Source organism: Aspergillus undulatus (genome assembly GCF_047715775.1).
Source record: "Aspergillus undulatus strain CBS 261.88 unplaced genomic scaffold BDV17scaffold_11, whole genome shotgun sequence".
NCBI classification, from domain to species: Eukaryota; Fungi; Ascomycota; class Eurotiomycetes; order Eurotiales; family Aspergillaceae; genus Aspergillus; species Aspergillus undulatus.
The window spans coordinates 127,229-139,958 of NW_027396615.1; the positions used below are offsets into that span (position 1 = coordinate 127,229).

The 12,730-nt window shown below is 51.5% G+C and overlaps 5 protein-coding genes across 5 annotated transcripts; 4 read left to right on the top strand and 1 right to left on the bottom strand.

The window, feature by feature from the left end:
• Window positions 1-559: 559 nt before the first annotated feature.
• Window positions 560-2,290, top strand: BDV17DRAFT_280348 (uncharacterized protein; the record flags this gene model as incomplete). Its single annotated transcript, XM_073759867.1, has 1 exon — window positions 560-2,290. One exon carries the CDS (start codon window positions 560-562, stop codon window positions 2,288-2,290), a length of 1,731 nt encoding a protein of 576 aa, XP_073617896.1.
• Window positions 2,291-2,973: 683 nt separating this feature from the next.
• Window positions 2,974-5,717, top strand: BDV17DRAFT_256986 (putative vacuolar segregation protein (Pep7)). The gene is made up of 6 exons (XM_073757149.1): window positions 2,974-3,436; window positions 3,500-3,522; window positions 3,583-4,103; window positions 4,152-4,520; window positions 4,567-4,786; window positions 4,836-5,717. The coding sequence occupies exons 1-6, from the start codon at window positions 3,158-3,160 to the stop codon at window positions 5,461-5,463; spliced, it is 2,040 nt and encodes a 679-aa protein (XP_073617897.1). The 5' UTR covers window positions 2,974-3,157; the 3' UTR covers window positions 5,464-5,717.
• A 461-nt stretch (window positions 5,718-6,178) lies between these two features.
• On the top strand, window positions 6,179-7,205 carry BDV17DRAFT_19892 (uncharacterized protein). Its single transcript, XM_073755235.1, has 3 exons — window positions 6,179-6,701; window positions 6,764-6,945; window positions 7,010-7,205. Exons 1-3 carry the CDS (start codon window positions 6,305-6,307, stop codon window positions 7,034-7,036), a joined length of 606 nt encoding a protein of 201 aa, XP_073617898.1. The 5' UTR covers window positions 6,179-6,304; the 3' UTR covers window positions 7,037-7,205.
• A 523-nt stretch (window positions 7,206-7,728) lies between these two features.
• On the bottom strand, window positions 7,729-9,483 carry ssn3 (cyclin-dependent serine/threonine protein kinase SSN3). Its single transcript, XM_073755244.1, has 3 exons — window positions 9,305-9,483; window positions 8,960-9,113; window positions 7,729-8,910 (listed from the first exon to the last, which is right to left on the bottom strand). The coding sequence occupies exons 1-3, from the start codon at window positions 9,357-9,359 to the stop codon at window positions 7,839-7,841; spliced, it is 1,281 nt and encodes a 426-aa protein (XP_073617899.1). The 5' UTR covers window positions 9,360-9,483; the 3' UTR covers window positions 7,729-7,838.
• Window positions 9,484-10,590: 1,107 nt separating this feature from the next.
• BDV17DRAFT_280351 (putative MFS glucose transporter) lies at window positions 10,591-12,125 on the top strand (the record flags this gene model as incomplete). The annotated part of the gene is made up of 2 exons (XM_073759868.1): window positions 10,591-10,689; window positions 10,755-12,125. 2 exons carry the CDS (start codon window positions 10,591-10,593, stop codon window positions 12,123-12,125), a joined length of 1,470 nt encoding a protein of 489 aa, XP_073617900.1.
• Window positions 12,126-12,730: the final 605 nt, after the last annotated feature.

Sequence of the window (12,730 nt, forward strand, 5' to 3'; positions counted from 1 at the left end):
GAGGAATAAGTCGTCTCGAATTTCATACAAATCTCGTTTTCATTCCAAAACGGCTTATTTTCAGCCATCTCGAGGGTTGCGGAGCATCTCTTGAGCTTATTACAGTACCGACTGCCTCTAATCGTTAACCCCGACCGCTACTTCTCTCGATCACCGCTCCGTTTGATCGTTGACGATCGCGTCCTGCTGTCTATCCTTCATTATATCTTCCGAATCCAGCTGCATCATACCTAGACGCATACACTGTTAATTGTACGCCTGGTCATTTGCTTCTGCGCGGGCTTCACTCCTTTTATATGTAGGTGATGCGTTTCGTGCACCATACGGAAGGTCAGCTAACTTTTAGAAGCCAACAGAGACCAATTGTCTTCGTTCATTGCATCACTCAGCGCCGCTTTCGGCTAATTCTTGGTGATAGACATTCTATCCTCAAGATCCTCTTAATCTCATAATTGGCGAATACCCCCTACGCTATCCGCCACGTTCCGTCATCTTGAACATTGAGATACCACGACTGTTCTTTTCGTCTACTGCACATACAACGTTCTGATACAAAACCATGAGTATGGACGCTGGCGGTCTTGCTCAGATGACTTACAATTCATCTTTCAATAATGGCCCGTCCCTGGGTGCTCCTGGATCCAGCTTTGGGTCTCGGAGAAAAGGCCCCAACGTCAAGCGATTGAGTGTGCCGCCGCCGCATATCTCGACCATTGATGAATCGCAGCCTTCCGCGACCGTTGCCACCCCACGGACCAGTCGCTCTCACCTTCTGGCGGGGTTGAGGACTGCTCCCAAGTCGGCTACTGTCCCCTCCAACAACCAGCGCCGGCAGCACCTCGGTATGGAGGGAGATCGTTATGGCAACCTTTCCAACCGCACTGCCGAACGCAACATCCCACAAACTGCTACGGGAACTGGATTCCCGCGACACTCTTTGATGATGAACCAGGGACTCGACCAAAATGCGGGTCGCCCTATGTATACCTTGCCGGAGCAGGTCCTCGCACCTCCGGCCATTGACTTTCCTACCGACATAGCCATGGATGACAATATGTATGCGGAACTGATGTCCACGAATTTGTTCCTTGCTGCTCAGCAACAGCGTTTGCAGCAGCAACTGCTCAGCGTTACTGCTGCTGCCCAACAGTTCCAAGGCCTCAACCTGGGTGCGAACCCTGCTCAACAGCAGCACGACTTTATCCCAATGACCGCTTCGAGCATGGGCATGGGGTTCTACCAGCAGCAGCTTCAGCAGGGCGTACAGCCAGTGGTTCAACCTATTGCTGGCCAGCCGGGATTGTTCTCCGTCTACAACCCGTTGACCGGCCAATTGAACTACATCTATGACAACAACGCGCAGCAAGACCTTTCGCCTCCCTATCAGTCCGACGAAGAGATTCAATCCCCTCCGCTGCACGTCCCCCCGTTCCGGACCGAGGTCTCTCCGCCTCTCGAATCAGTCAAGTCACCCGCAAATGCTTCGGAAGATTCATTCTCTATCGGCACTCCAGGCTCCGAAGATGGAATCGCGCCCCTTCCTCCTCCTTCAGCCAACGCCTTCCGCAGAGCGGCTCACAAGAAGAACACTTCCTTCGGACCAGGACCCAAGACCGGCATTGACATCAACAAAGCAAACAGTGCTGCTCACGTCACCGGCCCTAGAACTGCTCCGATTGTGACTCCGGCCACCGGTACCTTCGGTCCAGGACAAGGGCGTGCTGGTGAGCACCCTGTTCGCCAGCCTCGTGGGCCGCCCTCGCTGGAAGAACTCGTTGCCAAGCCAACCTCTAAGCACGAAGGAAGCAAGAACTTCGCCACTCGCCAGCGTCGACGTGCTGTCCACAACCTGGTGCGCGCGGGCATTGAGCGCCGTGGAGATTCTCGGAGCCTAGGGCACAGCAGTGGTGGTACCAACACTCCGGCAAGCGAGAAAGAATTCACCTTCTCCGACAACGACGATGCGACAGTCCGCAGTGGCAGTCTTTCGAGCAAACCCAGCTTGGGCAGCCTGCGTGCTGTTGCTAATGGTGCTATCGGCTCAGAGAGAAAGGAGAGATCCTCTCGAGAGCGCAAGTCGCAAGACAGCCCGTTCAGCACAACTCCTCTAAGTGAAAAGGACGGGTACTTTGCAGCCAAATTCGCGGATCATCCTTCGTCTCAAAACGCATCACCATCCGTTGCTGCTGTCGTCGCTGGTCAGACGACGGCTCCTCAGGGTACTGAGAGGCGCAAGACGCCCATGCTTGTGTTGTCGAGCGCCGAAAAGCGCAAGACTCCAATCATGTGATGCGAACGTCGTACATACATAATATGACCGAAACGTAACGGACTGACTACTGCTATTGGGATGATTGTCAATTTTCTTTGTTTCTTTTATGTCTAGCTGCCGATGTCTCTTATTATCCTTTCTTATGCCATCGCGACCGTATCCCGGTGCGCTTTTCCCATCCAGTCAATGTCAACATGGCATGATCTATCTCTTGGGATCTCATTCTCTCAATTCTCACCACAAACTGTTTTTGGAACATCGAAGACTCACGATTCGACAGTTACTCCATACTTTTTTTCTTTGGTATGATTGGTCACACCCACTGGATGGATCGATGTGTCTTTTGCCATTTCCATATATCGTTCCTACTTAGGTATAACCTTGAAGTTCCATTGTCCAACTCCAAATTCAGACGATCTTTGTTCCATCAAATCATGCTCTCTGTTGTAAGATCAAGCCTAGATAATTCGAGTAATCTCGGACTACGCTGCAATGAGAATGTGTTCCCAGAATCAACTGCGTCTGGAATTATAAATCCGTTTCATTCTACCTATCAGCGACGGGGCAAAATAAAAACCTCTGATGTACGGTGTAGTCATACAGTGTAGTAGTGTAACTGCGGGTGTAGGTTCCACGCTGCCTCAGGCGTCTAGGCACCACTGGGCAGTGTCCGCAGCAGCAGCTCCACCCCCTCAATCGCGGATCACCGACTGCTTGCTCTCTCCGTCAACCTGGAGCTGGCGCCTGCTCACTTCTTTCTCTTGCGGTACCCTCAGGCCCAGCCCTCCTCTCGCTACTTGACCCTTCATCGCTGCGCTCACCTACAAGTCCCGCCTCCCGCTTCCCGCGGCCTTCCTTCCCATGCTCCCATAATCCGAGTTCACCATGTCCCGGAGGACGCTGGGTGGAGGTCGTGTCTTGGGCTCCGCGAATGCTCGTACTCCAGCAACAACGCTAACGTCGCCTTCACAAAGGCCGAATATCCTCTCACCCTCCGCCAGTAGCCTATCCCTCAATTCCCAAGATTCGACATCCCGGATCTCGTCCGAAACCCAGGACCTGACCTCCCGCATCTCGCTCGACAATGGAAGCGCCCCGACGATACCGGCTGCTCCGGCTGCCGCTGGGGCTCAGTTGTCCTGCCCAATCTGCAGTGAGGAAATGGTGAGACTCGCTCATTCCCGGCTTGCGCTATGGATTATCGAGAGTGTCGCTAACAAATCTTAGGTCACATTGCTACAGCTAAACAGGTATCTGACGAAGCATTCAACCCCCCTTCTCGATCGTGCTACGATTAACACTAGTCATAGACACCTCGACGACGTTCATCAGAACTTAGAAGACGACCGACAAGATGAAGTCAAGGATTGGTTCAAGACGCAGATGGAGAAGGCCAAGCGCTTCCAGCCGCTGGCTGTGCTCAACCAGAAACTCAAGGGCCTGGACGTCTTCGAGTCGAACGAGAACCAGCAAGCCTTAACGGGCGCGAGTCGACCGCCTGGGCCATCACAAACTCATTCGCAGAATCATGCGCCGAACTTCTCGCTCGAGCAGCAGCCGAGACCGCTTGACCCTGAGGATATTATAACGAAGGAGCATTGGCAGCCTCGAGGCTTCTACGATACATGTCTAGAGCCGTCGTGTGGGCAGCGATTGAACGCTACCAACGGGAGTGTAAACTGTCGAAAATGCGGAAAGCTTTTCTGCGAGGAGCATACGATGTATCAGATGAAGCTTTCTCGATCTGCACAGCATGAACCCGTGCGCGGATTATGGTACAGAGTTTGTGAGACTTGTTATAAATCTCGAGAGGGATATAATGATCACAACGGTATTTGTTCTCCTTGTGGGTTACAAAGCAGATTCTAATATGCGTCAGGCCTGGTGCGAGATCGGATGGACGAGTTCAAGGCTGTCAGGAAGTTAAATGTTGACAAGACTTTGCTGGAGGTCTCTCGGCTAGAAAAGCGCCTGACGAGGCTCACTCAGCTCTTAGCTAGTCTCCCCGCGGAGCAGCTTCAGTCGAACAAACTCTGGCCTATCCCGTTTCAGCTCGATGAGCGAAAGGCTCTCGAGCAAACGGTCGTCAGCTGGCAGGACGATGCTAGCGTGCTGAGGTGTCCATTCTGCCAACAAGATTTCTCGAGCTATACTTTTCGAAGACACCACTGCAGAACTTGCGGGCGAGTTGTGTGTGGTGACGTATCAACGGGATGCTCTGTCGAAGTTCCGCTAAGTGTGACACCATGTATGTTTATAACTAGTCACGCTTGGCTGAACGCTAACCTGATCAGTGTCAAAAGCCTATGTGGAGAAATCAATAAACGTCGGCTCTATCAACATCGACGTCAGACTTTGTAAAGAGTGCAAGTCGACATTGTTTGACAAACGTGACTTTGATGCAGACGTTGCGCGAAAGCCCGCTGACGTGAGAGCATATGAGAACCTCAGGCAGTTTGAGCGTGGGATTCGGCTTCTCATGCCCAAGTTTCAGAAGCTTCTCACAGCCCTACAGTATGTTTGGGGAATCCGCTTGTCCTTTCGCAGTACTGACAGTTTGTAGAAGCCCAAGGCGACCGCCAACCCCAGCTCAATTAGCGGAGGCATCGAAAGTTCGCAAACGGTTAACCGACTCTTTCACACAATACGATACAGCTGCTAGACGTATCCGCAATCTACCTACAGATTCTCTAACGCAACAGCGTCTTCAGAGAGCGATCCATCAGCAAGCTAACAACTTTCTACACCTTCACATGCTTCCTTTGAAGACTTTACCTAAAATTCTAAAGCATGCCGCCCCAAACGGCACCCACCCAAGCCTCGAAAATTCCCCTGGAAGTCCCGGCAGTGTATCAACAGGAGGGCATCGGCGACAGAGCTCTGCTCTGAGTTCGATCAAAAACGACAATGTCCCTGCTAGCGTCAGCAACAGCAGTATAGCTAGCGAGACTAGCAGCGCCGTGTCGGCGCTCGAGGCAGAGGAAAAAGCCCTGCGTGAGCGGCTCATTGTGCTAGAAGAACAAAAGTTCTTCGTCTCCGAGATGATTGCAGATGCAAATAAACGGCGCAAGTTCGACGAGGTCAGCAGTCTTGCGATGAACCTAGAGGACCTGACGAAAGAGATCGACCGCGTCAATGGTATGCTTGATGGGCTGGACTTTGAGGGTGCTTATATGGGTGGTCAGGCATAATATATTTACACGGTCGCTATTTTTACCGGCATTGCATGCTTGACTTGGCTTTCTTGTGTTTTTATCTACCTTTTATTTCTTTTGGCCCTTGTGATATGGCGTGGCGTTTGGTTTCTAGCATAGCACTGGGCGTTTTATGTTGTGGGCGTCGTCCTTGGGTGGTTTAGCTCGTCCTGCCCGTCGTCACGGACGTTTCTTTACTTGAGTTCTATAACCTAGGAAATTGTAATGACATTTTCTAACCATAGATGGAGTCCCAACACCCAGTCGCACCATTGCCCCATGATAGGCATTGTCATCGGGGAGGAACTGCGACACCCAGGCTTAACCAAAAGCAGCTATGCCCTTGTCAACGATGATTTGTCGGACAGCCCAGCTGCAGCTTCCAACCTCCAAGTGGAGTCATATAACAGCTGGCCTGCTGCTTGCGAGCCTCCTTCTCTTGGAAATAATCCGAGCACCCTTCTCCCCCCCTCCCCCCGGCATCCACTCTCCCCTTCTCTTGCCCCCTGTCTTGCGCAGCGCTACTCGCCTGCGCCGTTTATCCTCTTGTTCAGCTGCAGATCAATGACATCAGCCGAGGACTAGGCACACACTTGCTGGCAGAGCCCCTCACTGCTTCAGCAAATTAAATTGGCCGATATCAAATCCCTGCGGCGAGGTTGCGAGGCTGAATGCAGGCGCACAGCCAGCCGCGTAGACGGCAACCAAGCTGTCTGCGGCTACATATGCTCAAAACGGCCGCCATTACACATGTGGCATATATAGTGCGAGGTCACTGCCTCGTGCAAAAGCAAGCATTTGATGTTGCAACCTTGACACTCTGCAAAAGTACCTCACGATGTCGACAATACACTGGGCCGGTCTTGCGGGCTTAGCAGGAGTTGCTAGCCATTCGGCCATATTCATATGGAGTGAACATGACGGGCCTTGCAAATCAATTCCCAAGTTCTACCTCGCAGCAGAGGTTGTCCTATTGGCGACAGTCCTCAAAGTATCAGGGTTCAACGCTCTGGATGGCAGATCTCTGTTCTTTGCCGTGAACGTTGGATACTGGCTCGGACTCTCTGGTAGCATACTCCTCTATCGCACGTTCTTGCATCCGCTGCGCAGTATTCCAGGACCCCCGCTGGCAAAGCTGAGTGCATTCTGGTCTGTTGCTCAGACTGTCCCTGATTTCAACTTCCACCAAAAGACCTATAAGATGCATCAGATATATGGAGATTTTGTGCGCATTCGTGAGTCTTGTTCCTACGGGAACTATTGAGAACTGGATGACGAGCCAAGACAACTTCTATAGGGCCCCGCGAGATCTCTATCAACAACACTGACTCTATACGCGACATTCACGGTCCGGGCTCTGCGTGCAACAAGGGGCCTTGGTACGATAACAGTTACCCAGCGGGTCGATCCATACAATGCGGGACAAGGCATGGCATGCCCAGCGGAGGAGGGTATGGGATAGAGGATTCACCACCAAGGGTCAGTACTTCATGTATGTCTTTGCTTAATGTTTGTTGAGCCTAATAGCAATCGGTCAATATAGCCCTCGAATCCGCGAGCATTGCTATGACCTGGTTGCACAGCTAATCAAGCGTGTTGGAACGCCCGCCAATGCCTCGCCATGGATGAGCTACTTCGGCTTCAACGTTATGATTTGGTAATCTGCTAGTGGTGGTTGTGAATTGTTAAGATATATATACTTTATTACCGCGTTGATGTATGGAATCAGTTTGTTCAAAGCATGAGTATTGATTTCTAGTGACTGATTATTTCAAGACCAAAACCGATTAAATGTCACTAATCTGTAAGGATAATCTTCATCGTTCCCTCTCTTCACTTGATATACCAAACCCGAACAGGCTCAAGTTAAAACCAGCTGCATCTCCGCACGTTAACCTGGGCGGGAACCCCCACCTTAAGCAGTGGTAACGAGGTAACTAAGTAGTAGTATTGACCTGGATGCTTACCTAGTTGAAGAGAACCAGGTAACAAGCGAGGGAAGGCGCGATGAATGACCGAGCAGAACAGGAAGGAGCGACCGTCCAACCGGCCGGACCGGAACCCAGCGCACCTTCCCCGTTCGGAAGAGTTTGATGTGGGAAGGTACGGCCACCGGAACCTAGCAGGAAGGAGTGAACGCCGATTGAGTCCATCGCACGTTCCCTAGTATAAACATCAGAGACAGTGACGTCCAAGAACCTCAGACAGGGTCGTCTTCGATGGGAGATAGCCTAGTAGATTGATTCAAAGCTAATGGTCTATATTGTAAAGATAGAATCTGAACCATTAAACGCCATTAGATGCTATAACAAAATGATGCCGAGAATGTAGCCCCCTATGCAACCAACGACAACGCCCGAAATAGTACCCAATCACTCCTTCATCCGCTTCGTAGCCCGGCCCAGCAGGCTATCGTCAGGTAGACCACTCCGCTTGGTACCCGGGAGACTCCCGGTCCTGATATCGTTATCGTCCTGGGTAACGCGTCGGTGTGGGTATTTGCCCTCGAATCCCGCAAAGCAGTTGGCTGAGATCGGGCCACCGTTCTTGAAATAAGGGTGTTCGAGCGCTTCGCTTGCGGTGATCCGTCGAGTCGGATCGTAATCGAGTAGGCGGGATAGTAAATCGAAGCCGTCCTCGCCGGGCGTGCCGACGCTAGAGGAGGGGTAGTATCCGCCATTTTTCAGGCAGGTCTGGTACCAGCTTCGAAGGTTCGAGGTTCGGCTGAGGTGGTTCGGAGTGCGGGACATTGCGAGGGACTGGAGTTGGGAGTATTCGGGCATTGAGACGATGCCCGGCCAGTTATCCTTGTGTGGTAGGCCCATGATATCAATGATCTTCATCATTTGATTGCGCTGGAACGGGACCGTCTTCTTGCTGTCCATTTTGGCTTCCTCCCCTTTGAAAATGGGGCGAAGAGATAGCAATTCGGCGAAGATACAGCCAACAGCCCATAGGTCCACAGCGGGTGTATAATGCCGGCTGCCCATTAGTAATTCCGGGGCACGATACCAAATGGTAACGACGACCTTGTCGCCGGAGAAGAGCGAGTTCAAGGGCTTGTAGAAAAGGCGCGCGAGGCCCAGGTCACCAATGCGAATGGCGCCACTTGATGTCACCAGGATGTTTGCTGGTTTAAGATCACGGTGTAGAACCCAATTCGTATGGAGGTATAATAAACCATTGAGCAGCTGGAACAGGATCGACCTCACCATGGCCGCTGGAATTGGGTGCCTTTGCGGCTGCGTATGGTGATGGATGATTTGGAGTAAGTCGTGCTCTGTGTATTCGAAAACCATGAAGATGCACTTGTCTTCCAAAATGATCTCCGCCAATTGCACTACGTTAGCATGGTCCAGTTCGGAGCATAGGGCCATTTCGCGTATAGCCGACTGTGAGAGACCCGTATACTGGATGATCTCGCCTTCCTTGTCAGGCTTGAATCTGTCGATTATCAGCGATGCTCAAGAGGATCCGCATTGAAGTGACTGACTTTTTGATCGCGAACTCGCCTTTCTGCCCATTCTTGCCAAGGGCTTTGTAGACTCGGCCATATGTTCCACTACTAATGAAACCGACGATGTGATATCTATCCCGCACACGAACTTTGCTGACGTATCCAGGTGGTTTCCTCGAGTTGATGTTCTCTTTGCGCGAGGGGAGAGTCAGCATCACGGAAACCAAGCACTTTGCGGTTGATTGAACGGCCGGGTTAAACCAGAGGGCAAAAGATGAAAAGGAGAGACAAAATGCATAGAAGCAAACAAGTAAAGAACGGCAGCGTTGGGTGACTCTGAGGCTATAAATAGCCCATGAGGGTTTGAGGGAAAGCCATTACCACGTGGATAAAACCCGCCGAGAGAGTTATAGAACGGGAAATTCCTTCCAAGCATGATGAAAGAAATACAAGGTGTAGCCTTGAAATGAAGTTTGTATAAGACAGAGAAAGACAGAAACCTCGTCAGTCAGGGTACATGCTGTTGGGCCCAGCCAAGTAACCGGTGGCAATAGAGAGTAGTGTCTTTTGATAAGAGTACTAAAGATAGATCGGGAAGGGGCAGAATCAACTGATAATAAATATTAATCGGCATTACCCTCAACAGTAGTCTGCAGACCCCTTTTAAAAGACAGACTCTGGCTGATGGTGGCCGCTGCAGGCCTGGCAGTGGTGACGGAGGCAGTTAAAGGGTCGGATGAAGAAGGCGGGTTTGTCAGACTCATGGAGGAAATTTGGGAGGTGGAGGTGCAAGCGTGCAAGTGGAGGTGGAGGCGTGGAGGCAGAAGGAGGGCCCAGGAGGCTGCCGGTGCCGGTGGTCGGTTGTCGGTGGTCAGCCTGACTACTGACAGCTCTCAAATCACAGCCAAGCGGACAGCCCGGGGGCCATGAGTTGGGGGAGCACGGGGAAGGCAGGAAACGACACGGAGGAATGCAACCACGAAAGCAGATGCGGGAGGAGTAATTTAGCTGAAGATGATTGATGGACAGAAGATGAGAGTTGGAAAAGCGCAGCCGATGGTTGGCGGTTGTCGAGCATGAAGCCGTGATGCGCTGCCGGGGTTAGTCAGCAGATCCATGGAAGTGCATGCTTCACCTCATGATATACAAGGACATGGCCAGAGCATATCATAACGTCTAGGTTGAGATGCAGTTCTTTCGCACATATATGAATTGCCACCTCAGTTTACTTTTCAACGCCGATTTCGGTCAGCAAGGGGAGAAGTTAAAGCCAGACCTGATTGCAATACGTATCCTACAATGCAGTAAGCAGCTCGGGTCAACATCACCTGTCAACATCTACCTAGACTTCTATGTTATCTTTCAGGTCGAATAGCCAGACTCTATTTCCCAAAATTTCTTTCACAAGCAGAATTTTACGTGCGCATCATGAATCGACAAGTATGCCCTTCTGTGGTATACGATAAGCACTATCGTTATCAGGTGATAGAAGTCCGATAAGACGGACTTCACTATCCCCGATACGAACCTCCGACAACGTCACCTCGACCCCTACAACGACTTGACACCACCCTATTGTCGGTTGTTGGCCGGTCCCTGACCAAGAAACAGTTTGTTCACTTCAATGGAGCAAGTTGATTTCTTCTAAACGAATAGAATTTGTCCTCATGGCGTCCGGTCAAACGGCTCGATCGAGAGTCACCCCATACCTCATCTACCTGGTGCTTATCACCACCCTCGGCCCACTTCAGTTCGGTTACCACCTGGTGAGCACAAATTAAGAGCACTTGGAGTATGGTCACGCTGTTTCTAACATCGTCATTGTCCTCAGGCCGAATTAAATGCACCCCAGAGCGTCATCACATGTGATCGGAAGAACATCCATACCTCATCGATATCTGAGGGTCTACCGCAATGTATTCCCATGAACCCGTCCCAGTTCGGCCTCGTATCGTCAATATACACACTCGGTGGATTTTTGGGGGCCCTGCTGGCAGGCCCAGTGTCAACGAAGCATGGACGTCTGTTTGCCCTACGAGCAACGACTATCTTCTTCATCAGTGGGCCGGTAGCCGGAACGCTTGCGCCCAATATTGCGATTCTAGGACTTGGTAGATTGCTGTCTGGCATTGGTTCAGGAGCAGCCATCGTCGTTGGCCCCATCTACGTTTCTGAGGTCGCTCCACCCAGCTCCAAGGGATTTTTCGGTGCTTTTACACAGGTCATGACCAATGTTGGCATTCTCTTCACACAGACGCTTGGCTACTTTTTGAGCGAGGGAAGCATGTGGCGAGTTATACTTGCAGTTGCCGGAATCGTTGGAGCTTTAGAGCTCCTCGGTCTCATGTTGGTGCCAGAGAGCCCCGCCTGGCTCGTTGACCACCAGAAGCACGATCTAGCTGAGCGAGTTCTGCAACAAATTCGAGGCAAGGATGCAGACATTCGAAGTGAACTCGAAGGCTCCAGTGGATCTGCAAGAGTTGAAGAGGAAGCCGGGGAAGAACAATCCCTTCTTACACCTCCACCCAGTAACCTACCTCCTAAGCAACCACCAGTGACGATGGCCCGAGTCATAAAGGACCCTGAATATCGTCCAGCTATCGTCGCCGTTGTTGGCGTCATGATCGCGCAGCAGTTCTCCGGGATCAACAGCATAATCATGTACAGCGTCTCGCTATTACAGAGCATTTTACCAACGACCGCGGCACTTCTTTCCGTGCTGATATCTGCCATCAACCTCATCATGACACTCTGCTGTTCACCACTACCAGACAGGATTGGCCGAAAGTCCTGCCTGCTATACAGCATCATCGGCATGGGCGTAAACTCTTTCTTGCTAGCCCTGGGTATTTATTTTCACGCGAAAGCCCTGTCTGCAATCGCCGTTCTACTCTTCGTGGCTTCCTTCGCAGTTGGTGTAGGGCCGGTGCCGTTCATTCTGGCCTCTGAGTTGGTCGGTCCGGAAGCCGTGGGGGCTACCCAAAGCTGGGCTCTGGGAGCTAACTGGATCTCAACCTTTGTGGTAGCCCAGTTCTTCCCAATGCTAAACGATGCGCTGGGTGGTCGGGGCAAGATTTACTGGCTATTTACGGCAATGTCTGTCATCTTCGCTGGGTTCATCTACTGGCGAGTGCCCGAAACTAAAGGCAAGAGGAGCGTGGATGAGGTCTGGGGTAGGGAGGATCAGCGGAGGAGGGATTAGCTGCCAAGTCGATACCCCATCCGGGGTTCATTGTGCCTCGAGTAAATATCGATCGGACCGAGGGACATGGTGCCTTGGAGTTGGAGGTGGCGCAGATGTCACCAGCCCTACCACTCTAAGCCAAATGAGCCAGGTGCTCAACTGGACCAGCATGACCAACCTTCTTTCTGGCGTGACGGCATTCGAGTGGTCTAAATCAGTAACATCGAGCCTCGTATTGGACCAAAGATTTGTTTACTCGTCATTCCGAAGTAGTGTCCGCAGACAACGGATCGGGTAAGCCTTACGACATACGGGGGCATGGCCACACTGCCATTGCATCATGGCACTCCATGCTTACTTCCACTGTCTACCTTCCATGCTTATTACTATTTCTGCTCGCAAGACCCAAACATCTACTGTGGCACATGCCTTGAAACATGACTAGATAAGCAAGTTGGCGGCTTGCATAAATTACGGAATGCTACATCATAATCATTACTCCGGTAGTTATACGGAGTACGATGAAGCCACAATTGACGGTTCCCGCCGGCGCAAAGGGTGAGGGGCTGTCGATTGCGGGATTTTCATGCGGAGATAATCCTCCAGTGTGAATCCCCCAGGAG

Bases quoted from the DNA above. Each gene is read 5' to 3' on its own strand.
- BDV17DRAFT_256986 (XM_073757149.1), top strand. From the start codon at position 3,158: ATGTCCCGGAGGACGCTGGGTGGAGGTCGTGTCTTGGGCTCCGCGAAT. The intron at 3,437-3,499 runs GTGAGACTCGCT...AACAAATCTTAG, and splicing joins CAATCTGCAGTGAGGAAATG to GTCACATTGCTACAGCTAAA. The intron at 4,521-4,566 runs GTATGTTTATAA...TAACCTGATCAG, and splicing joins TCCGCTAAGTGTGACACCAT to TGTCAAAAGCCTATGTGGAG.
- BDV17DRAFT_19892 (XM_073755235.1), top strand. From the start codon at position 6,305: ATGTCGACAATACACTGGGCCGGTCTTGCGGGCTTAGCAGGAGTTGCT. The intron at 6,702-6,763 runs GTGAGTCTTGTT...CAACTTCTATAG, and splicing joins TGGAGATTTTGTGCGCATTC to GGCCCCGCGAGATCTCTATC. The intron at 6,946-7,009 runs GTCAGTACTTCA...CGGTCAATATAG, and splicing joins TAGAGGATTCACCACCAAGG to CCCTCGAATCCGCGAGCATT.
- ssn3 (XM_073755244.1), bottom strand. From the start codon at position 9,359: ATGCTTGGAAGGAATTTCCCGTTCTATAACTCTCTCGGCGGGTTTTAT. The intron at 9,114-9,304 runs GTAATGGCTTTC...CCTCGCGCAAAG, and splicing joins CGGCGGGTTTTATCCACGTG to AGAACATCAACTCGAGGAAA. The intron at 8,911-8,959 runs GTCAGTCACTTC...GATAATCGACAG, and splicing joins GGCGAGTTCGCGATCAAAAA to ATTCAAGCCTGACAAGGAAG.